This window comes from Phytophthora infestans, genomic scaffold, assembly GCF_000142945.1.
Source record: "Phytophthora infestans T30-4 supercont1.4 genomic scaffold, whole genome shotgun sequence".
Taxonomy (NCBI): Eukaryota; Oomycota; class Peronosporomycetes; order Peronosporales; family Peronosporaceae; genus Phytophthora; species Phytophthora infestans.
The window spans coordinates 2,234,539-2,257,375 of record NW_003303755.1 but is presented as its reverse complement, the minus strand read 5'-3'; the positions used below and the strand labels follow the sequence as shown (position 1 = coordinate 2,257,375).

Genomic DNA, 22,837 nt, shown 5'->3' with positions numbered 1-22,837 from the left:
CTATGGCGTCCGCGACGTCGTCAGGATCGAGCATGGAGGCTGCTGGGTCCACCCGCGCAGCGCTAATTATCGGTGCGTGTCAAGTTTCTGTAAATTGGCATCTTGTCCGGCGTTTCTTAGTCTAATTGACGTGCATGCAGACGGTTCCTATGCGATGATAGGAGCGCGGGCCCTGGTACGGTGCACTCTTTTACCATGGTAGTAAGGTGCGGTGGAGATGCACATTCTTAGCTGACTGTGACATATGCAGGGTGGAAAGATCGACTACATCAAGCTCCGATCGGCTCTGGAAGATCAGGCGTCGACGCAATTTGGAGGTAGGCGTGGGAGTATGCAGGCAGATTGATGTTTTGCTGTATGTGTGCGCAATGGCCGTCACGCTTGTTGACGCTTTCATGATTCATTAGATTGCTGGTTCTTCGACCAGAACCCGTCTGCTCAGCGGGTTAATCCAGCATTGACGGCAGAGTACCACATGCTGAAGTTTGCACCTCCGGACGGGCCTCAGGTATTGCAGACCTGCTAAGTGTGGTGCTGAATGATTAGTGACAGACGTTGTAAAATGGCTACTGCTGGCAGTTCCAAGTCAGCTTGTTCCCGATGAAAAAGTATAATTGTCACTGCAGAAGATGCGGCAACCACTTCACGCAGAATGTGCAAAAAGGTGTTGACAACGGGTACGGGCATCGACATCATGTATTTTCTAGGACAAAACGAATCTTACTAAACGCGTAATACGTTACGCAGAATTGCTACCAAGATCCTGTCACTTGCCTATGAAAACGTAAGCCAACTCTGTGCTGTCACAATATTCAAATCTCTCCGTAAACCTGGTTTCTGCTGAACGTGTACCAGATTTGCGACCGCTTCATTTTGTTTGCCGGTGCGCGTTCATACTTTCCTTTACTATTTTCCTGGGTCTGACTTATTGCATGCTTGGAGCAGGTGACGGTGATTTTTACAGCTCACTCAGCCACGTACGCAATGTGTTACGAAAGGATATCTGGGTAATTGGTAAGTGCTGCTCCAATCGTTTATTCAGTTACTTGATAAACGGTACTGATGATACGAGATAATTGCTTAGGCTACCGAGGAACAGTATCCGGGGACCTGCAGCAACTGGCATCACGGGTTCTTTGGATGAATGACTTATGGTCTCAAGTTAAAAGTATCCGGCAGGGAAGATCTCAAGAGGGTGGACATAGGGATGAAGGACGAAAAGATCGAGGGCGAAAAAACGAAATGCGAAAAGACGAAGTTGTGTGGTTTGAGGACCACGAAGGAGAGGACGTACACTTTAGCAATGACTCTGTTTCAGCACTCAACGAAGCGCAAGAGGTAGGCAGTGGTCGCCAAGTTGTCATAGCTCCAACTAGTGAAGATGCGCGAAGCCGCTCCAACCAATTGGCTCGGGTCAGACCCCGGGGTCGTGAAGGGCGATTGAACGGAAGAGGTCGAGGAAGAAATGGCCGAGGACGAAGCCGCTCCCGATCGAGGGATCGGCCTCGTGCGAAACCACCTAGCACCGAGAATGGCGCCACCTCGAACGCCCTACCTGACGTCGAAAACGCGTTGCCTAGTGTTCCTGCGGTAGTAAGTGTCCCAGTGAAAGTTACAAGTGTTCCAGCAGGGGTGGCTAAAAGGAAGAAAAAGCCAACAGCTCAAGGAAAACGAGGTGCAGGTGAGAGAAATGGCAAGAAGCGGAAAAGAAATGGTACGCGTGGCGGAATGTGTGCGCTGGATTACCTTGCTGAACAACTTTTTTGCTCATCGTATCACGGTGTATTGTAGGTGCAGATAACAGCGAGCAAAGGCCAACAAAACGAGGAGCTCGTACGAATTCAAGCAAGCCGGCAGACGATGCGCCAGTGTTCACTTTATCAGACATCAGTTCGGATGAAGATGTGGGAGGCAAACCGTTTCCGCTGTCATTGCCTGTGCCACTGAGATCAGTGGCACCGGTTATGGCAGCGCAGGATCGTGAAGATGGAATGGATGAAATGGGCTCCCGGGCTGAAGTTATCGATCTCGCTTCCGAGACAGAAAGTGAGTGACACGTCGACGGCTAAAGAAAATGGAAGAAGACGAAAGGCGGAGGTTTTGCGCATTGTCAAGTGAGCCGAAGGCGAGATAGGATTGGCGATTTACCGGAGTGGAATGTCGTAGTGTTTGTTGCCTATGGCGACGTGAACTGCTGCTACGCTTGTCGTAAAGCAGCGCTGGTTTTCCTGCTGGTGGCTGAGGAGGCTTTCACATTGGTCCGATGTTAGTTGCGCGAGCTCTTCACCCAGGGAAGAGGCGATGCTAACATGCGGAATGGGATCCTATGAGATCGAAATCACCCCGACGTTAGCGAACAACACCATTCGAGCCACCGGCAACAAACACAACGACATTCATTTGAATAATACGATGCATTTGTTCTTGCAAAATTGGAGAAGCAACGACGCACCTTGTAGTAAGTAGGCTGTTCGACGCGAGAGAGGCACTGATCCACACAGCGCAGCACTTGAGTGAATTGCTGCTCTCCTTCACCAACTCGAAGCGCTAAGAACGAGCGAGTTTTTTCATCGTTCGCCAGCACGAGAGCGCGCCGCAGGGTAACGCTGAACCTGAGAGCATTTACAGCTGACAGATGATCAGTTCAACTACAAGATCCATTACACTGAAAGTAAACATGCACGGCACCGTTGTTGCCATTTGAGCGCAGCACGCAGTGAGTCCACAAAACCGTTAATCTGGTCGTACGTGAGGACAAACGGTCGCGATAGACTCAGGTGCAGATAATCAGTTGCTCCAGTTGATGTCAGTCCAAGCTCCTCGAAAGCCAACATTGCTACCGCGTCGCCGACAATCTCCTGAGCTCGCTCGATAGCGTGTCTCGCCAGCTCACGAAGTTCGTGGGTGACGGGAATATCGATTCGTACGTGGCTTGGCCAGTTGCCATCAACGTGAGGGAAAGCTCGTTTCCACTGCTGCTCATCGGAGCGCTTCCGCTTAGTGCCAACCTGAGTATCATCTCCAGTGGCGGCACATCCCGCTTCGCTGTCGGACGAGGAGGAAGCAGCGTCGTGTGATGATTCGGACGATGATCCGTAGGCAGCGACGATGGACTCCATTTTAGTGATCGGGGGCGGGCAGTATAGAAAGGAACAAAAACGGGGAATCGGAAATGGCTTGAAGCGTTAAATGGATGATGTTGCTAATTGCTTTCCTGTCTTAGTTGTCTTCAGCCAGGACCTCATTTATCTGCACCTCGGAGGGTGGACGTCCTGTGATCAGCTAGCAGTACACAATAGCGTCTTAGCGTAAATAAGCGATTCTAATAGTGGTCTCAAGGACAAAACTGCGCACCTTGCAAACAAAGTTGAGAACCTGCACCTTGCTCACTTCCAGAAACGTTCGCGGCCCATACTGGTAATGTTTGATCTTCTTCAGGTCCATATCAAGCTCTGACGTAGCGTCCAAGTACCTGACAGCATCCGCAACAAACGTGCGTTTAAGTGCGATCCGCGATGAAGTGCATCATACACAGTGTCGATCGTTCACTTACAGTTGGCTCTCAAAGGTCTTGAAGAGCAAAGAAATGTCTCCAAGCTGAGGGTGGTTTACTTTCAGCTTCACTGTCGGGTCCAAGCGGATCAGTTGCTTCCACAGATCATCTATATTTCGCAAGCAAGCACCGTGAGTTTTTTGCTTTTACGCCAGCTCAAGAGCAAATGTGTGACAAGTTGTCACTGACAACACCAGTAAACGAACCTTCCGACAGTCGCCGGGCAGGGGCGCACCACAAGAGGCCCAACACCATCATGAGAAACCCGCGCGAAGCAGCTTTTCCCGTCTTGTTCATGAGCAGCAAGTGTTCTTGCGACGAAGCATTGTTCAGCACGAGGTACAGCTCCTTGCTTGTGCTATCTTCCACCTGCACCACGCGATAGCCAAACACGCTTTCAATCTTCTGTTTCGCGTGGTAGAAGAAGTATCTGTAGTAACAGCCACACTCATTAGAGCACAATATACTTCACCGCCACTTAGCAATTCGTTCTAGCGCACCTTGATACACTCTTGTACTGCGGGAACACGTCCTTGCTGATGTCCGCGAACTTGATCGGCAGCTTCAGGCCGCCCTTGTATAGCATGTAGCGCACCAGCTTCGCCATGAGCTCATCCAGCGCCTTATTCGTACAACAACATCAGTACAGACAGCTTCATATACACACAGATATACGCATTATATGGCAAACCTTGTCTGAAAGTTTGTGCAAGGCTTTAGGTTTGGTGGGCTCCTTGTTTCGCCTGGTCAGTCCTTCATCGTCACTGTCGTCACCTGCGATCGGCTCCACCTGACTCATCTGGACCACATAGTCCGTCTGTGTAAAGTCCAAAAGCGCCTCCTCTTCGTCGTTGTCTTCTTCTTTTGCTTCTTCGTCGCTGGGGCCGTCATCCACCACGACATTCGTCGGCATCACTTCATCGTCGCTTGCGTCTTCGCTGCCAATTACGTCGCCTGCGCAGTGTTATAAGCTGTTAGATGCAGAGCACAGAACAGCAATATTATATACAATGCGTACGGTGGCGCGATCGTTTGTTGCGCTGCGAGGCCTCCTCGCGTCGGCGCTTCAGTCTGGACATTGCCAACGAATAATGACGTTGCCGTTCCCGCGCTTTTTGGAATTGTGAATATTAGGTTTAAGAGAATCAATTACCGGTATTTACAAAAGAGGTTGAAGATGCAAAGTTGCCGCAACCGTTGGAGGATGAAGCTTTGTTACGAAGTTCGTTCTGCTCTCGCTCAAAGCTGCGGGTGTCCACGCCAATTTTTGCAGTTCCATCACGTCTCTGGAAGAATTCTGGACCGCCGCAGCTCGATCGAAAGCGACCCGGCTGCGACGGGGCGTGATAAACAGCAAACGCTCGCGTTCCTTGGTCCCAGACCACGCATGACAGCCAGAGAATAAGAGAGCTAAGACAGTTGAGGGAATTTCCTAGGAGCTGACTTCTTCGTGTTTTCCCATCTCGGTATTTGGCAATTTGCCGCTCCCCGAACAAGTCAAGCATGGCTATGAAAAGAAAGACCAGCGAGGTGTCCGCCAAGACAACAGCGTTGATCATTGGTAAGCCGATGAAATTCCATTTCTCAATAAATGCAAAGAATGATACATTTTTTATCTATTGCTGACAGATGGAGCGTATGCACGCATCCATGGTCGCAGTCTGGTAAGCACTGTATTTCAATATGTCGGTATCACGTTGCTAACTCGCATGCTAGGGCGGAAATATCGATTTCAGCCGTCTCCGAACGGAGCTAGAGGAGATCGCGTCAACCGAGTTTGATGGTGAGTTTGGTTGCAAGGAAAATGAATATGCTTGTCAGTACTTAGCTCACAATTTGGAGATGTCTATCGTAACACACATCAGAGTGCTGGTACTTCGACAGCCAACGTAGAGATGCGCCAGGCAACAGTCAATTGGCTTCAGAGTTCCATGCCCTGAAGTATGCTCGCCCAAGAGGGCCCCAGGTACGTTTGTTTGCTTGTAACAGTCAAGTGACAGACCAATGATTTATGTACGACGAGAATGCAGCTTCAAGTGGAGATCTACTCGACCAAGCCGCGCAGCTGCAAATGCACGAGCTGCGGACACAAGTTTAACCAGAATGTGCAGAAGGGTGTCGACAACGGGTAAGATGAAATGCTAAAATGTATAAAGGACCTCGTGCATTAACCCCGTTGCTCGTAAATTAATAACAGGATAGCTACAAAGCTGCTTACCTTGACGTTGACGCGTGTACGGTCTAAACCGTCCTTGCCTGCAAATTGTCACTTAATATGCAAAGCTAATGTTCTGTCTTTTGTCGGTTTTGTGTAGAATATTGAGCGCGTCATTTTAGTCAGTGGCGATGGAGACTTTTATACCTCTTTACGCTACGTTCGCAATGAACTGGCGAGAGAAGTCTGGGTAGTCGGTACGTTTTCATCAAACAAAGCGGTTGTTCGAACTACTTTCTTGTTTTTATTCTAACCAGCATGTGTATGATCGATTTTGTAGGTTTCTTGGACACTGTGTCAGGGGATCTACAACAATTGGCGTCACAAATAATGTGGATCGACGAAATGTGGGGGTTAGTGAAGATGGATCGGCGTGGACGAGGGCGTCTCAGCCGCACGGAAAAACCACATTTTTCTCACTTGCGTCACCAACCAAGTCTTCGGTCCCACCGACGCCGGCACTCACATTATGACCGACACCAGCGACGCGACCAAGCGAGAAGCGACTACGGTGAGTGCGTAAGTGGAGAAGGATCTTATTTATCAAGCCTGAATTCCCATGTGCTGCTCGATAGGGTCCCCAAGGCGCGAACGAAGTCTGCCACGGCGCGAGTTGCCGTTTCATGCACACGACTCGAAAAGGATCCGTCGCTCACCTTCACCGCGTCGAGACAGCGAGGAGGATCCCAGCTACTCGCCTCTATTTGAGGGAGTAAATCTTAGCTGCTCGGGCAGCGAGGTCGAGTATTCGTGTCCTTCCCTTCAGGCGTCTCCGTCTCCAAATGAGACGGGTGTGGCACAATCGCCCCCGGAGCGTCGATTTAGCTTCCCCCCATCGCCGACAAATGGTCCAAGTTCCCCGCACCACCTTTTGGACTGGGCTTTCGGCAGAAACGCCTAGCTTGCCACGACGAAGCTCCTGGTGAAGTTCAAGACGAGAAGGTGCAGTTAAATTTATTTTCGATGATGCAGACTGCAGTTTGGCAAACTGTTTGCATCGTCGCACAAGTCGTTTAAGAGAGTGAGCTTCTTTGGGGGAAACTATGCTTTTTTAGCATAATTTTAAAAATGAATGGAAAGTCAATAAGCACTTCAACGACCATCACTTGAGTGGGTTAGGGGGTTTGCCTTGCGTTTTTAGCCTCATCTCAATTTTGCTCATGTGGGTTCTGGACGTGGTGGCGGGCGACGGCGCGGACACGACCTTCTACCTTGTGGCGGGCGAGTGGAGCGTGGGGCGTAAGCGCTGCCATTTCAACTTTCACGCGGACTCGTCCATCTCGCGCACACACGCGCTGATCCGCGTCGGGGCTTTGACTCCTGAGCAGCTTAGAGATCCATCGACGCGTCCAACATTGGAATTGGTGGACAAGAACTCTCGTTTCGGCTCCTTCGTGAACCAGGAACAGATCTTCGGGACGCGCATCTTGCGTCATGGCGACCAGATCTCGTTTGGCGCAAAGAAGACGGTGCTGCGAGTGCGCTATCAAGTGTTCGTACTCGTGGCCTCACGCATTCAACGGGCCAATCGAGTGCAAGTGAACGACACGTGCCAGCGTCTCGGCATGCACTTGGTTGCGGCGGAGAGCAAGGACGCTACACACTGTATTATGGACCCAGGTCGCATTGTGGCGACTGTGAAGGTGCTCTGGGCGCTGGTATACAACCAACCGGTGGTGTGCACGCCGTGGATCTACGCCATTTTGAATCGCTCGAGTCTGCCCGAGCCGTTGCCACGATGTGAAGAGTTTCTGCCTTCAGACCCGCTTGTCCCTTCAGTAGAGAGCAACTATCTGCCGAATTCGCTCCGCAAGTCACTGTTTCAAGGATACGCAGTCGTGTTTCTAACCCCGCAATCCATGCAAGAGCTCATCCCGGCTATGGGTGGTGTAGTGGCTGCTGCCTACAAGGGCTTTGAGGAGGATGATAACTTGCTGCGTGCGTTGGATTCGCTGGCTTCGAGCAAGCGCCTACTTCTTGTGGAGCCGTCACACGGGTCGGGATTCTCCAGCACAGCGGGTCAAAGTGAACAGCGAGCTTCAGCTTCTTTAGATCCTCCGTGTCCTGTAGAAATAGTAGAGCGACGTGTGGAGCTGTTCAAGTCAATGGGGGCTGTATTTACGAGTGTTCAAGAGCTTGCGGCGAGTGTGATTTTTGTAAAACCACCCTCAGCATCCAATGACTCCACATTCAGCAGTAGTCTTGCTAGCTATGCAGGCTCATCCGTTCAGATCATGAGCTTTCCAGAGCACTTAAGCTTACGAAGTGCTACGTCAACAGTGGAACATGAAGACGACGATGTAAAATCAAGCAGAGAAGATGACGACGAGGATGTTGACGCTGCGGATGTGACGATTAAGGAGAACTCTGAACAGCAAACTGATCCTCTCTACGAGGAGGTACGCTTACCTTCTTTAAGAATTACTTCCTTTCAAGTTCTTAACGAGTTTTGTGCTCTCAGGCCAAACGTGACATGTTCGAGGACAGCAACATCAACATCGTGCAGATCCCCTCTTTGGACGAGGCGCAAATGCGACGTACGGTGATTTCAAGCTTTCCTTGCAACGGAGATGTCACTTACTCTGTTGCGGTGTGGGGCCATATTGTTTTCTTACGTGATAGAATCTTTGACTCCTAACAAATGCGAGCGTGAGAAGCTGTCCCGTAAGCCAAACGATGAAGAAGCGTCCTCCTGGAAGTCAGCGCGTGTATTGCAACCGCGTGACGTAAAGTTTGAAGAAGAAGATGCAGGTAAACCAATCGTCGTGAGCTGCTCCTTGATCGTGAAGAAGCTAGAACTGCCTCGCTCAGGTAGGCGAGGGGGAAACGGCCTAGTGAACTACAAGCGCTTTAAGAAAGGCAACGGACACGGCTCTCGTTCTTCCACAGCTTCCTTGTTCCCGCAGCAGACTGTTGTCAGTGTGGTCGACAACCCCGAACGCAAAGCACTTCAGGAGAACCTTGAGGCTATGGAAGCGCAAGAACGTATTGCGGAGGAACTGTTTGCAATGGGAGAAGGAAGAACCAAGACGAAGCTGTTCTAGGTTCTCTGTTGACGGCAATAATTTATCGCAAAGTTCCGAAGATAATCCACGCAGTCCATGTTTATTACCTTGTGCTACCTTTATACGGAGAGTGGCAGCGCAACTCATTTCTTGTCATTGAAGAGAGCCTTCTTGGTGACCTGCAGCTCCTGCCCGAGTGAGTTCTCAATGGCGAGTTCGTTCGCTGCTTGAGTGATCTTGTCGAGCGCCGACTCCTCAGCTTCCTTGTGCGACTGCTGCTTTTCCGGCACATAATACTCACCAATGCGTGACGCGCTGCGACCGACACGGGGCATTAAATGAGCCTCGCAGCCATCCAGTTTGTTCGCCAGCAGCTGAATTCGCTCCGAGAAGCGGTCGCGGTTCTCGCGCTCCTGCATCGTGTTGGAGCTCAGCGTACGCATCCATAGAAATTCTTCTGATAGAACACTGACAACCTGGGAACCAAGAGAGCTCATAAAGTAGTCGATCTCCAGCGTGTAGTAGCGGTTCCAGCAGTTACCCCAGCGCTCGAGTCTCGCACTCTCGTCCGTGACAATTGTTCCATCGGGAGTCTCGTTCACAGGGGCAGCAAATTCCGGCGGATACACGCGGAAAGCTCCCATCTCCGGGCGCTTCTTGGCCAGCGAGCGCAGCGGATCCAATACAATAGCAAGCCACGGATTGCCGTGCGGATCTTCTGAGCGCTGCCACTGTAGCTGCGTGCTCACGTCCGTGGCAGAAAGAAAGCAGTGGCTGTGCACCTCGACGTCGAACGGGTGGCTATGGTACCATCCCATAAACTTTTCTTTCCGGGTCTGCTCCACAGCCTCGCCCAGCGAGATCATGTAGTTAATAACCTCGGCGTCGTCTGCAAGCACACGCGTCTCAGCGCCCTCAATGGGCAGTGGGAAGCAATCGGTGACCACGAGCGTGTGGGCATCTCCAGCGTCTCTGTCAGTTCCAGTAGACGGACGTCCCATTATAAGTCCCATGATTTCCACGGGCTTTCCACCGGCCTTGATGCCTTTCTCCACTCCCGAGTTGGCGTGGTTGAGCATCTTCATGGTGGCGGCAGGCGACACAATCACCTTCTTGAAGTACTTGGGGTCCTGCATCCACACCTTATTGTTGCGCACATCCTTGAGTACCTCTTCATCGAAGGCGTAGGCAGCGTCCGACATGGACGTCGCTGGAGCCTTCGCCTCGCTCATCTTCGCAATCTGGAAGACTGATGTCTGCCAACACAACACGATTGGTCTTTTATAGGTTATATCACATTCGTCCAATCAAGTTTTGTCATAGGAAACAGGTTATGTCGCATTTAACCACCTTATAATCCGCACTTGACCTGCGAGCCTCAAGGATGAAGAATCGCGTGGGGGAGGCCGCGCCTGCGCCGGCCCCAGGCGACATTGACGCTGTGGTAGGAGGACAACCGCAGGTTCTCGATGTGCCTGCAGCGTACTCGCCACCACCACCCGTCGTGACCGTAGCCATGCTGAGCAAGGCGGAGCAGAGCCGCGTTGAGTATCGTGGCGGCAAGGGTGAGCTGTTGGGCCTGGGCGAGATCTACCTGAACGACCTGTCGGATATCTTCGTATTCGAAGTGGCAAATCAGAAGGCACGCAAGCTCAAGCTAAAGCTACGCGCGGAGCTGCGCAAGCCTTTCCAGAACACTCAGTGGGGCTTCCAGCTCGAGAACGAAAATGTTAGCATCATGCAGCGCGAGCTTCAGCAGGAGAGGGACCGTGCCGTGGCCTCGGATGAATTTAACCACGTACCATTTTCCGTGCTACGCTCGTCGTCCAAGGCTGCTCTGTGTGCCGAGAACGTTTACCTGTGTGAAGGCTACAACGAGCTCTTCAACCATATCGGGACACTGGACGAGATCGTGCTGGGGCCCAGGGAGACTAGGAGGATCATGTTTTCCATATGTACTAACCTTACACCGCAGCACAATGCGTCGGGGAGCTCCACGTACGTGGCGGCGGGGGATTCGTCGGAGGAAGAGCGTGCTCATCTTAGTGAAACATCGTGCTTCGTGCTGTCAGGGCGACTGATACTGCAGCCATCATTCGTTGACGGCAGTGTTACTAGTAGATTGCCGATTCCGGAGATGCTGGTGCCACTGCAAGCTCAAGTGTGCCGCTCGCTGCTACGACTAGATGTCAAGGAATTGCATTTCGATGATTGTGTGCCTGGCGGCTCGTTCGTCAAGGACTTTACGGTCTGGAACCGCTCGGAGATCCCGTTACTGCTCAAGCTTGTGTCGCCAATGACGCCGTGGAGTGAGAATAACGAACTGCTAGTGTGTACGGACTACAACTCTGGATACGTTATTGGCGACAAAACGCTTCAAGCTGCTGCTTATGGACATGTGCGGATTCGCGTCACGTATCGCCCGACGGATGTAAGTGTGTATTAGGAGGGGGAGACAGCTGATCCGTGTTGGTATTTACCGCATGCTTTGGCTGCCTACTTGCGTGGCGTACAGATCGGAGAGCGCTTTTTCGAGATTCAGGCACAAAACCTACATGACTCCAGAAACATGAAGGTTCTCAAGATTCATGCAGTTACGAACCAAGAGCATCACAGGTATAATGACGCCATTGAAGTATCATCATACTTTGCTATCTGCTCACTTAAAACAATTGCGTCTAATGTGTCGTAAAGGGAGGGTCTGTCGATCAAGGAGCCCGATGGTTCTTACCTTAGGAGTGGAAGTCGGCTTGATTTTGGGGATTGCTACACGGGAATCGCAAGTTCAAAAGTGATTTTGATGCGAAATATGACAGAGGTGGCCTTACATGTGGAGCTGACTAGCGACCGACCCAAGGAAGTCACGTTCGAACTCAAGCTGCAGCAGAATCGATCACGTGTTCCGAGAGCCCCACGTAGTGAAGAGCTTCTTTCTCCCACTAATTCCAACGATGGATCGAGCTTAAAGGGATCGATGTCTCCTGACAGAGCGAAGACCTCGATGTCCTTTTCAAACATGGATGCGTACGCACTTGACAGTGACGAGGAGGCCGATGACAACGAGGTTAGTGCGTTTGATTATTGAAAGGTATCAGCAGGCTAACAAATTGCAACTACTGTTGTGACAGGGAGACTTCTACGAGGAGGAATTTCAACAGACTAAACGAAACTCTTTCGAGGAGAACCCGATGGGAGATGGTGAGGATTTAGATGACGACTTTGAGTTTGATCGAGAGCCCCGGGCACTGCCTGAAAGTCCTCTGGGAAGTCCAAAATTGCGAGGACCAAGAGGGACTGGAGATTTGCGAAAGAAAACTTATCGGACGAAAGGGAAAAAGTCGTCTAAGGTTTCGTCTCGAGTGAGAGGCCTCGCTTACGATAGTGGTGTGGACAGGTAAAGTGGTTGCTGCCGTATGGGCATTGCTTCTCGATGTGCTTTTATCTAATGTTGTATTTTTTTATGATGACAGCCCGCGCTCTTCCCCTGAACGAAGTCTTCGTGTCGACACACGAAAGCGTCAGACAGCCCCTGTTGACGACAGCTCGGTGTCTAATTTCCTCGTTGAAACCATCGATTTGCCACCTGGTGTCGAGCGAACCATTTTAATATGGTACGCGCCGGTATCCAGTAGCAACTTAGAAGGATTGTACGGCGAAAACGCAGATGCAGTCGATCTCAAGGCTGCTCGTTTGACGAAGCAGACGTTTCGCATATCGTTCCGGTGCCTTTTAATGCATGGCGCGCGGCAACAAGCTCAGTCACGAGTGTATGACCGCACGCTGGGCAAATCTATTCACGTTCGCGCCCGTACGTGCACCTCCATGGTGACGGTATCACCGTCAGTGTTGCACTTGGGAGATTGCAACATCGGAGAGCTGAAGAGCAGTTCATGTATGCTGACAAATCATTCTGAATTACCGACGGTCGTAAAGCCGTTAGTCACATCCAAAGTGATTTCAACGGTGCCCAATGACGACATGATGCTTGGTCCAAAGCAGTCCACCGAGCTCAAGATCGAAATTATTCCGCGCAAGACGAATCCCAACTACTCGCGACTCATCTCCATTATCAACATGAAGAACAAGAGCAACATTCCGCAGATTTGTGTCCGTTCGAGCAATATGGACGCACATCACGTGATCTACCATTCGTTGTTTTACAAGCTGCTGACCCAGTCGAGATCCGCCTTTCTGAATTTTGAGCACGTGGCAATCAATTCGGTTGGAATCCAGGTGTTCGATTTGGAGAATATCACGAATGCCCCGCTTCACTTGAACATACAAAGCTCTGCACCGGCAAAAGTACGGCTGTATTGCATTAAACATCCATTCGGCGACGTGGCAAAGCCATCGAAAATGTTGGAAAACAACGGGGGCAACGAAGAGGAAGGTGACGCTCGACCATCGTCTTCTTCAAAATCTACGACCTCGCAGGGTAGTGCTGGCAGTGGCACTCCAAGTAATGCTTCGACGCAAATAAGCCAGCCACCTACTGGGAGGCCTCTCCGCAGACGCAGATCGTTTGGCAGTGTGTCGGAGCTAATGGACGGGAAAACGGTCGTGAAAAGAGGCAAGTCGACAGCGCTTCGAGAGCTTTTGACGAAAAAACTGACGGCGATTTCAACTGCCCATCTATCAACAGCTTCACCTGGTGCAAGTAGCATATCCAGGTCGGTTTCCACTCAACATTTCGAAAGTGATAGAGGTCGGCAAGAACAGCAAAACGCTTCAGAAAACAAAGGAAATTCATCCCATGCGACGGGAGATGAGAGAAGGAGCTCGGAAGGACCTTCTTCTAGCTCACTACTGGCATCTGCGGCCAGAGAGTCGAGGCTGACGTCGCCATCGACCTCCAGTGATTTGGAAGAGGTTTCGTCTCTGCTGGAGCTTTTTGCGAAATCTCGTTCCGAATGCGATGCACATTGCCACAGCTCTCTTCCTTCAAAGGAAAAAGAGGAAGAAATTGTAGCGATGGTTCGTGAACGCACGAAGCGCCTACAAACTCTATTCGCCGAGAAAAAGCTAGCTTTGCTGAGCTCCAACAAAGAACGCAACGTGCGCATCCCTGCAAAATCACGTCAACGTATCGTCGCCGTTTTTAGTCCTGTTGCTTCAGAGACAGCAGCCCCCAAGGATGTTGCGAAATCACGAGTGGAAAAGCATAAAATCATGCTTACTCTTCCACCTGGTGGAAACAAGAAAGCCGTCACAGATGGAGGGAAGTTTGACCAGAGCAAACCCGTATGGGCTACGTCAAAGCATCCTTTTGATACTCGCTCTTCTGTGAGGGAACTACTGCTTAAGAGTCGAGTATGTCGTTCCATCATGAATGTGAACCAGAAGAACATCAATTTCGGCCGCATCACTACGTCTTCGAAGAGTTCGAAGCGACTAGTTGTCCAAAACATGTCTGCTACCCCGCTTGTGTACAGCGTTGAGAAAACGGGCTCAATCTCTTCGGGCTTCTTACAGATCAAGGAAGGAGAAGTTGGCGTGGTGAAGGCATTCGGCACGAAAGAAATCTGCTTTCAATTCCAACCAACCCTGGCTGGTCCCTTTGAAGAAAAGCTGAAGATTATCAACGTTCAAGATCCAGAAAACTCGGTTTCGGTCACAATCAAGGCGAAGGTAGTCAAGCGAGAAACGTTCAAGCTTCTACAATCAGGTATTCCCTCTGATGGGTATTTTTGTTTAGATTCTGGGGTATTAACTTACTGCCGTGCATTTCTTTAGGCCAAACGATCTCGTTTGGAAAGTGCCTTGTAGGGGAGAAGACAGATGAGGTGAAGATCGCTGTCCGAAACACTAGCCGCAAGAAGCGCGAATACGTGATCCAGTTGGATCCAAGTTTCACGGTTCCTACGTTGCGACCAACGTTTTATTTTTCAGTCGATGAAACCCCAGCTACGGTTATTACTCAAGCGCAGGAGAAAAAGTTGGACGAGGAGCTGGAGAAGTTGGAGCACAAGTTGCGAATTGCGATTACGAAAAAGAAGACGGACAAGATTGTCAAACTGAACGCGAAGATTTCTCAGGTCAAGGCGTTGTTATCTGGCGAACAGCTTCCGAAAGAGCCCGGGACGCCTGCAGATAGCGACGCTGAATTGACAGGCAGGTCTGGAGGAAGCAGTGAGGTGGGGGAGTTTGATCCGTATGATAGTGCCAACAGCGATTCAGAGATGTCTGAGTCAGAATCCAGCTCGCATTCACGACGGCGACGGTCAAGACATTCCGACAAACCGGTCATCGATATGAAAACCGGACTAGTGTCGTCCAGTACGAATACTTTGCACTTTTCGCTTGGAGCTGAGGCAACTGGGCGAGTTGTGGCCTATGCGATTTTTAGCCCCCTGAGGTCCGGTGATCTCTCACCACGGGGGGAGGACGGGGACAAGAGCGGAGCTCGCCAAAGCCAGAAAATGAAAAAGCGACTCCTTCGTCGGGATGCTACTCCTATAGTAGGGGTTGGAAAATTTCTCCTCTTTGAGCAGCAGAACAAGGACGTGGTCAAGGAGCTTCAGTACAATGCAGAAATCTTCTCACGGACGCCTGCTGGAGAGAACGCATTTTGCCGCGCCGTCGGTCGAAAGCCTCCGTCTGTGCTTCCCCCGCACCCAAACACCAGCGTGTTGCCTTCTACAGTGGGCGATTCTTCAATGGAAAGTCGTGCAAGAAAACCACACGAGCCAATTGAGGGCTCCATTTCACGCTTCGGTGATGTTATTCCATCGCAGACCGCACATTCTGGTACTGATTCTGCCATAGTGGAGCATCGTCGCAGTTTAACTATCAACATCCCTGATTCTGGCAAGACAGCACGAAAGCTGAACTTGGATATTGCCCCTGATCAGCTGGGTGTATCCCCAACGAGCTCAAACCTGCTGGTGTCTGCGGAAGAATCACCAGCAGATACCCGTGGCTGGACAGTAACACTATCGCTTGGATCCCCTTCGTATAAGGGCTCAGGGATTGTGGAGGTGGTGTGGAATGCAGCGGGAACGTTTAGAAATGTGCTGGCTTTGACGTGCGAGGTTGTTCCTCATGATTTTCTGATACCTGGTGAGATGATGACTGAGTCTGGACCCACAGAGAGTGCTGACTTGCGAACTATGCTTCCTCTAAAGTTGAGTATCCCCCCTGATCGGACGGTAAATTTGAACTTTAAGTGGTGTTTCACTAGTGATGCGGGCTTTGCATTGTCGACCTCTCTGGCGTCTTGTGTAAGCCGATCGATTTTGGAGAGCGTATCTGAAGCGGCGGAACTACATGCCGGTCAGATCGATTTTTTCTACCACCCAAGCAACTCGCCGCCGGGTGAGAATATCGATGTGACGACGCGGACTCCGACCTCGTCCGTGGGTGTTGCAATAGCTAAGGCTGTCCAGCGGTCACTGTGTTTCGAGAAGGACACGCTTGATTTGGGTGAACATCAGCAAGGTGATGACGTGAGGGGTGAGGTTGTTATTCACAATAGATCGCATCAAGCTCTCCAGTTTCTTTTGCTAGCTGGGTCTCGTGATCAAGGTAGTGCGAGCTCATCGTCCGTGGTTTCTCCTTTGCTTGTTGGAGGCGATATGACGTTCGAAAACGCTACTGGGACCGTGGAAGCGGGGTCTTCTGTGAGAGCTACATTTGTGTACAAAGGCAGTGTACCTGGACAACACACCGAGCAAATTGTCTTGCGCAATCTCAGTGGGGATCGCCTCGACACGTCTGTGTTGGTATTGTCGGTTCGCATTACTCGGCCAGTGTATGTTCGGGTTCCTGAATTGGACCTTCAATCGACGGGCCAGTTGGAAGTTCTCAATCTTGGTCCTTGCTACGTTACGCCAGAAATGCAAGACACAGCGGTGGACAGCCCCAATGTCTCGCTTAGGTTCAGTAAAGTGCACAAGCTGACATTACAGAGTCAAGTGGACGACTCTTTGGTTATTTGCGCATCGTCGAACCTGAAGACTCAGTGCTATGTCTACGAAGACGCTCGCCTGCATCGTGAAGCGACACATGTTACGATGAAAGGGAAGCAATCCATTGATCTTTACGTGGCAATACGCCCACGGTTGTCATCGGATGCAATCAAGACAGGGTCGACACGTGATCTCGTTGGTGGCATTCGCGTTCAGCTGTTCGGGCTACAGACGACCCAGTCATCAGAAGAGGAGAAGAGTGAGATGTTGGCCGAGTTTACTGTCAAGTTTGTTGGAGTGGCCGGTGCCAGTATTGCTCGAGTGACGCCGTCCTTGATCGACTTTGGTGTGGAATACAACAGCGAACGGACGCAAACATGCCAAACGCACGAAGGGTACTTTGAATTGATTAACATGAGCAAGGCGTTGCCGCTGGGATACCGCCTCTTTGTGACAAGTGCTACGGAGGGCTACTCAGATGACGATGATGCACTACACATTTCACTGAAGCACGAAAAGGGTGAAATTCCTGCCGGTGAGACTGGAGTTATCGAGTTTCGTATAGTGGCGTACACGAACGGGCTATTTCGACGTCGTATCATGGTGGAAAATATCCACTACCCGGGAAAAGTTAGCTTCGTTGATGTCGTGCTTTTTGTGGATAATGGTGCATTGAAGTGCGAAATTCCAGGTGCAAATGCGGGAACTGATATATCTACGTACGGCGGAACTCAAAAATCGCATTCACTGCAAACTCTTGACTTTGGTTTGATTAACGTGATTAAGCTTGAGGACGAGTTGGCGGACAGCCCGTCTTCTTCTGGAGGCGAAGGCGAGCCCACAACTCGTAAATATCGGATATATGGAGACCACGGAAATGGATCTTTTTTTGAAGAGGAGCATGGCCCGACAGTGAACACGGCGTCACAATCAGACAAGCAACGTACTGGAAAGACCCTCGTGCTTACGAACACGACAGATCGAGCCATGGTGGTGCGCCCCTTGAGTACGCTTCCGTTGACGTTCGAATGGAAGCGTGAACGACACTCAGGAGATATCACAGCTATCACAGAGCAAAACGATTTGATGGCTCGATGCACCTCGACCGACAGTGCTAGAAGGCTGCACACTCCACCACTTGAGATAGCACAACCGAGTCATCAACCGTCCATTTTCTACGGCGAGTCATTTTCACTGGAGGCCAAGAGTTCGTGCTCGCTATCGTTCCGCTTTGCGGCCATTGCTACGACTGTCCCATTACCTATTGATACAATCGAGAGTGGTAAGCTGTGCCCACTGCGGGGAATGATTGGAATCCAGAGTTTTGACAGTGAAGATGGAACGGATGCCGAAGAAGCATGCACGCTGAAAGTTGTAAACGTTTCGGGATCTTACGGTGAACCGCGGTTTCAGATCGCTGAAAAGTGCTTCTCCTTGGGAAAAATTGGCTATGGAATCGGCTGGAAATCATCAACGTTTCAGATTTGTGTGAGAAACGTATCCGACGTGGCAGTATCCTTTGCCATCGCCAATCTACCAGCTTGCATCAATGTGCTCAATGTTTGCGACGGTAGCCGTATACAGTTTTTCGCCGACAGCATTTCTGGATCGGGGCTTCAAGTTCCTTCACTTCGAATGCTGGCGCTAAATGTAGAAAAGATCCTGAAGAGCAGCGAGGCTCTACAAGGGAGCGCGTGGAAAATTCAGCCTAGGACATCGTGTGTGCTCGAGATGGAGCTCGTCCGGACGGCAGAGGTACGTTGTTTAATTGGCTTGTATGTTGATGATTGAACTCGGGAGATTGAACTGATGATATGATGTGCCCTATCACAACAGTTTTTGGCAGCAGGCTCGCACGAGTTTCCTCTGCGCTTTCTTAACCTGAGCAATCCTCACAACCATGACGATGTGCTAGTTCGAACGCAGATTATTTCAAGTTACGCCGAACTGGCAGTAGACCCTGAAAGCTCAGATCATGGAGTGGAAGCGTCAGAGCTTAAGGACCAACACATAGCTTTCCTCCCTCCGGTCACAGTGCCGACCGCACAGGAAGCGCCTCCGCACCGTGCAAGTTTCTGGTTTTCGCTTCGAAATGTGTACGATGAAGAGTTGAACGTGAAGCTCTCCTCACAGACGCACAATCCTTATGAGCGGTACGTTATCTCCTCCTTTTCGTAGTTCTTGTTGCATGAGTCCTGACTCCTGCCTGATCTTTTGTGTGTTGTAGAACGTTTGAGCTGTTGTTCATGTTGCGTTCTGCTAATACGCCATTGAGTTCGCTTGTCATCGCACCTGGCGAGTCGGTAGATATTCGTGTCGTGTGTCACGTTCTTCCGTCTGCTCGCCTCCCGGCTGACACATGGTCGACTGGGAGCAATGGAGCTACATCCGAAATTCTGGACTTGGGGCTTGTTTGGCTTGACATCAGTATCGAGAAAATGGAGGACGCTGCACAACGTGAAGAAATTCACGTAAAGGGAAAGCTGTTACCAGGCAAAACATTCGTGTTGTCAGCCTCCAGCCTTCACTTTTTTGCCACAGCGACAGAAATCCCCGCAGATATTCCAGTGGATCAACTACCGCCGTCATTGAAATCGAAAACTGGGGCCAGCAGAGATTCAGCTCAAAACACGCTACCTGGAGCGTTGCAACAGACCACTGCCTCCGTTGTGCATCAGCTGCGAAACGCATCAGAATATTTCTGGGTGAGGAATCCGTCAACCGAGGAAGTGTTAAATTTCGTCATCAGCCCAATCTCGATGTACCAGCCCGGGTTGTGTCTCGTTGAAGGCTCGACGGAGTCGGATATGCGCGCTATGAGTGAATGGATCCAAGCTATAGCAGTTCCTTCGTCGGGTACAATTGCTCCTGGTGAGTCGGTGAAGGTCACTGTGCATCTTGAGGAAACGTCAGCTCCATCTTCAAACTCGACTTCGTTCCTTGAAGCTAGTGATACCAGACCAGCGGGGAAATTGGCAGCACTGCACAAGATGCGCCACCACCCAAGCTGGCGAAGCAATTCGTGGGATGCCGATGGACAAGAAACAACCGCAGAAGAGAGTGGGCAGAACCGCATGTTCTTAACTGTGCGGGATGCAGACTCCAGCCTGGACTCCGGCGTGTCAACCGAGGTTGATGTTCTCTTAGTTTTGCAGCAGCAAAGCTCGACAGGTGAAGCTGCCAAACAAGGAGGTGTGGTTCTGGACAAAACGTTAATTACTGCAGCCTTTGAGGCCCGCAACAAGCGACTTGCGCAGTCCAGGAAGCTGTACCCTGGGCCCACACTTGAAACCCACTTGGAGGACGAGTTGTTCGAGCAGACGGAATCATCTGGGCTGGACAACTTCGAAGAATTTGACATCTCCTCGATCCGTTCAGGCTCTGTGGGACGCAAAAACCATCTACCGGTCTTGGCAATTCGTGGCTGTACGCCAGCAGAGTATTCATCGCTGGAAAACACGCGTTATTTGATCGATGTGGGGCAGCATACTGTTCGTAATGGTGGAGAAGTGGAATGGGAGATTACGATTGAAAGCTTATACAGTGCCGCTAGTGCGGCAGATCCAGGACTCGATTCCGTCGAGTACCGTCTAATGCTTGTCGACAAGAATGCCCAGTCGTGGCTGCAACTAAGCCGTGAACGAGGCACACTGGATCGAGCGCACAGCTACCAGAGTGTGGTGCTTTACTTTCTTCGGGGAGTCGTGGGAGTTTACTCGACCTTCATGGTGCTGCAGAATTTGGCTAACCCGTCCGACCTGAAGGTGATACATGTACGATTGGAAGTCATCGCGGACTTGAACTCGTTACGTGGAATGTCATCCGGGCTAGATCCAGCGACGAATTTGTTCCGCGTGCTTGTGTCGAATCACGGCAGCCCCAAGCGTTCACGCCGCTCCAGTGTCGAGATGCCTCCAGAAATCCCTGCCGGTGGTGCTCAGCGATTGATGATTGATTTCAGCGAGGTGTACTACTACAAGCTGTACCAAAACCACTCGATTGTGATCGAGAACTCGTCTGGTTTGAGCCTCGACTTCATTCTGTCGACGAATGCAAGGCCACAAGAAGTCAGCTTTTCAATCTCGCCGATGTCTTTTAACGAGGTCACCACAGTCACATTGGGAGCTCATGCGAGCATGCAAGTGTTCTTACATTTCCGACCCCAGCCAAAGCAAATGCTTCTTTCCTCTGCGTCTGCTGAGGTGATGTCGGACGTCGAAGTGAATGAACCCTGGGTGCGTGAAATCGAAGTCTATGTGAGCTGCCGACTGGTGAAAGACTTCAGGGAAACAGTCATTATCCGGGCTATCTGCAGCCAGCCTCAGCTGATGGTCAATGTCGCTAATGGAGAAACCAACGAGTCGCCTTTGCAGAGGGAAGCGTATTTCTCAGCCCAGCCAACGTTCCTTGGCTTGGTGTTTCCTATGCTGGAATCAACACTCTCAAGCCCGGAGTTGTCGACAATAGCTGCCGATGAAACCCAGAAGTACTTGGTTGTACGCAACACGAAGAGTGATTCGTATGCGAGGCTTGCACTGAGGAATGATAGTATGTTTTTCGGTCTGGCGCTGGATGACAACATGACTCAGCCAGGTGCTGCAACTGTTGACTTGCTTGACCATGGGGTGTGCGCTGGTCGAAGATCAACGCTACTAGTGACCATCCAGCCCCAGAGTGTTGCAGTATTCCGAGTGAAACCCGATGTCGCGGCGCTGTGGAAACATCATCAGCTTTGGGATCACAGCGTGAAGGAGCACGTCACACTGTACAATATCAAGCAGTTCGCAGAGCACTATCAAGTGACGTTGTGCTTCACATGCAGGTACGACACCGAAAGTGTTGTGTGTGTTGTGTTTGTGCCCTAACCTGTGATGTTGACTTGTCTGCTACAGTAACGTCGCGAGCTTCTACATCCCACCAAATATTAGTGAGAGCTACCCCATCTCGGCACTCGAGGATATCGTTGCAAAGTTCCTTCAGGTGCGTAAAACGCTCTAGACCTGCGAGTGGGTGGTATGGATTGCTCTAACACTTTAATTGCTGGTGATGTAGAACTACGAGTACACGTGGAAGTGGTTGATATCGTACCACGAGAAGGCCTTGGTGTTAGCAAAGCACTCGGTCGGCCAGTCATCCCCTGCTTCAAAGCTGGCGAAAATTTTGAATGACCTCGAGAATGCGTTGGATTTGGTGTCGCCTCTGAGCCCTCGGAATCTCACTCACGCAGCCATACAAACCTTCGACGAAGAGGAGAGTGTTCAAACAACATCCAGTAGGGACGACCTTTACCAACTGGTGCAGTCATATCGAGCACTGTACTTCGACTTTTACTACATCACCGATGAACTGGTATGGTACGGCGTGCGCGGAAATGCAGTACGGCATAGTCTGGCACTAGCCGACTTGGCCTATGGCGTTGTGTTTAACCACGAAGTCTTCCGATCATTCGTGCGCGATGCGAGGAGCGATAGTGAGGCTGTGGCTTTCCCACGGTTGCTGCTTCCGTGGACCCGACAGCTTGGACACTTCTTGAGTTTCTTTCCCGAGAATCAAGAGGCAACACAGCCACTTCGACAGGTCTATGACCAGCTCCGGAAATTTGAGGCAAACTAGCAACATTGTAGGGAGAACATCTATACTGTAATGATGTGTACGCGGGGATATCGACGTAGGGCGGACGAGATGTCGTTTCTTTACAATAAAATATCGGCTCGAAAAGCGGACATCTTCGCAAGTTGCGAAGATGCGAATCGCAACCCACGGACAATCGGCACTCCATCCCGTTTCATTTCCGACGAATACTACTGTCGAGATACTGTTGTCCTTCGAGCGGTTCTACTTTTGAGATCCTATCCCGCGCCGTGGTGAAGCAAACGTAAAGCCCATACATGTAGCAAGTCTCTTACCTACTGATTTCTCTCTCAACTGCTTCGCCATGCTATGCGTTCTACTTTTCGGCTTGGAGCTTTTTGTTCACTTCTCTTTTTGCAGACTCGGAGCACCATGACGTCCGAGTTTTCGCGAGCACTCGACTTAGCTCGGCGAGACAACAATTCGTCCATCCTTGTAGAGGATGTGGGCTCAGATGACCTCGATCTTAACGAGTGCTGGATTGGGCTTGGCGTGAGCTCTGCGCCACACTGGCGGGTTTCATACC

The 22,837-nt window shown here is 50.8% G+C and overlaps 7 protein-coding genes across 7 annotated transcripts; 4 read left to right on the top strand and 3 right to left on the bottom strand.

Annotated features, from left to right (window-relative positions):
• Positions 1-2: 2 nt before the first annotated feature.
• Positions 3-1,148, top strand: PITG_03566 (uncharacterized protein; the record flags this gene model as incomplete). The annotated part of the gene is made up of 8 exons (XM_002906581.1): positions 3-72; positions 141-175; positions 251-317; positions 408-508; positions 580-677; positions 748-784; positions 965-1,014; positions 1,085-1,148. 8 exons carry the CDS (start codon positions 3-5, stop codon positions 1,146-1,148), a joined length of 522 nt encoding a protein of 173 aa, XP_002906627.1.
• A 252-nt stretch (positions 1,149-1,400) lies between these two features.
• On the top strand, positions 1,401-2,251 carry PITG_03565 (uncharacterized protein; the record flags this gene model as incomplete). The annotated part of the gene is made up of 2 exons (XM_002906580.1): positions 1,401-1,714; positions 1,792-2,251. One exon carries the CDS (start codon positions 1,466-1,468, stop codon positions 1,592-1,594), a length of 129 nt encoding a protein of 42 aa, XP_002906626.1.
• On the bottom strand, positions 2,145-3,119 carry PITG_03564 (uncharacterized protein; the record flags this gene model as incomplete). Its single annotated transcript, XM_002906579.1, has 4 exons — positions 2,145-2,191; positions 2,255-2,324; positions 2,453-2,612; positions 2,689-3,119. The coding sequence occupies 4 exons, from the start codon at positions 3,117-3,119 to the stop codon at positions 2,145-2,147; spliced, it is 708 nt and encodes a 235-aa protein (XP_002906625.1).
• A 100-nt stretch (positions 3,120-3,219) lies between these two features.
• PITG_03563 (uncharacterized protein) lies at positions 3,220-4,632 on the bottom strand (the record flags this gene model as incomplete). The annotated part of the gene is made up of 8 exons (XM_002906578.1): positions 3,220-3,282; positions 3,355-3,472; positions 3,554-3,662; positions 3,760-3,983; positions 4,054-4,175; positions 4,245-4,286; positions 4,359-4,486; positions 4,572-4,632. The coding sequence occupies 8 exons, from the start codon at positions 4,630-4,632 to the stop codon at positions 3,220-3,222; spliced, it is 867 nt and encodes a 288-aa protein (XP_002906624.1).
• Positions 4,633-5,056: 424 nt separating this feature from the next.
• PITG_03562 (uncharacterized protein) lies at positions 5,057-8,406 on the top strand (the record flags this gene model as incomplete). Its single annotated transcript, XM_002906577.1, has 12 exons — positions 5,057-5,114; positions 5,183-5,217; positions 5,270-5,336; positions 5,419-5,519; positions 5,584-5,681; positions 5,751-5,787; positions 5,869-5,965; positions 6,049-6,121; positions 6,252-6,287; positions 6,910-7,706; positions 8,049-8,167; positions 8,230-8,406. 12 exons carry the CDS (start codon positions 5,057-5,059, stop codon positions 8,404-8,406), a joined length of 1,695 nt encoding a protein of 564 aa, XP_002906623.1.
• Positions 8,407-8,854: 448 nt separating this feature from the next.
• On the bottom strand, positions 8,855-10,076 carry PITG_03561 (COP9 signalosome complex subunit 5, putative; the record flags this gene model as incomplete). Its single annotated transcript, XM_002906576.1, has 1 exon — positions 8,855-10,076. The coding sequence occupies one exon, from the start codon at positions 10,003-10,005 to the stop codon at positions 8,917-8,919; it is 1,089 nt and encodes a 362-aa protein (XP_002906622.1).
• A 213-nt stretch (positions 10,077-10,289) lies between these two features.
• PITG_03560 (uncharacterized protein) lies at positions 10,290-22,293 on the top strand (the record flags this gene model as incomplete). Its single annotated transcript, XM_002906575.1, has 14 exons — positions 10,290-11,210; positions 11,289-11,389; positions 11,468-11,837; positions 11,902-12,167; positions 12,244-13,111; positions 13,208-13,447; positions 13,643-14,438; positions 14,507-15,399; positions 15,544-17,702; positions 17,838-18,435; positions 18,517-18,833; positions 18,908-21,502; positions 21,573-21,660; positions 21,733-22,293. 14 exons carry the CDS (start codon positions 10,290-10,292, stop codon positions 22,291-22,293), a joined length of 10,773 nt encoding a protein of 3,590 aa, XP_002906621.1.
• Between the last annotated feature and the right edge of the window lie 544 nt (positions 22,294-22,837).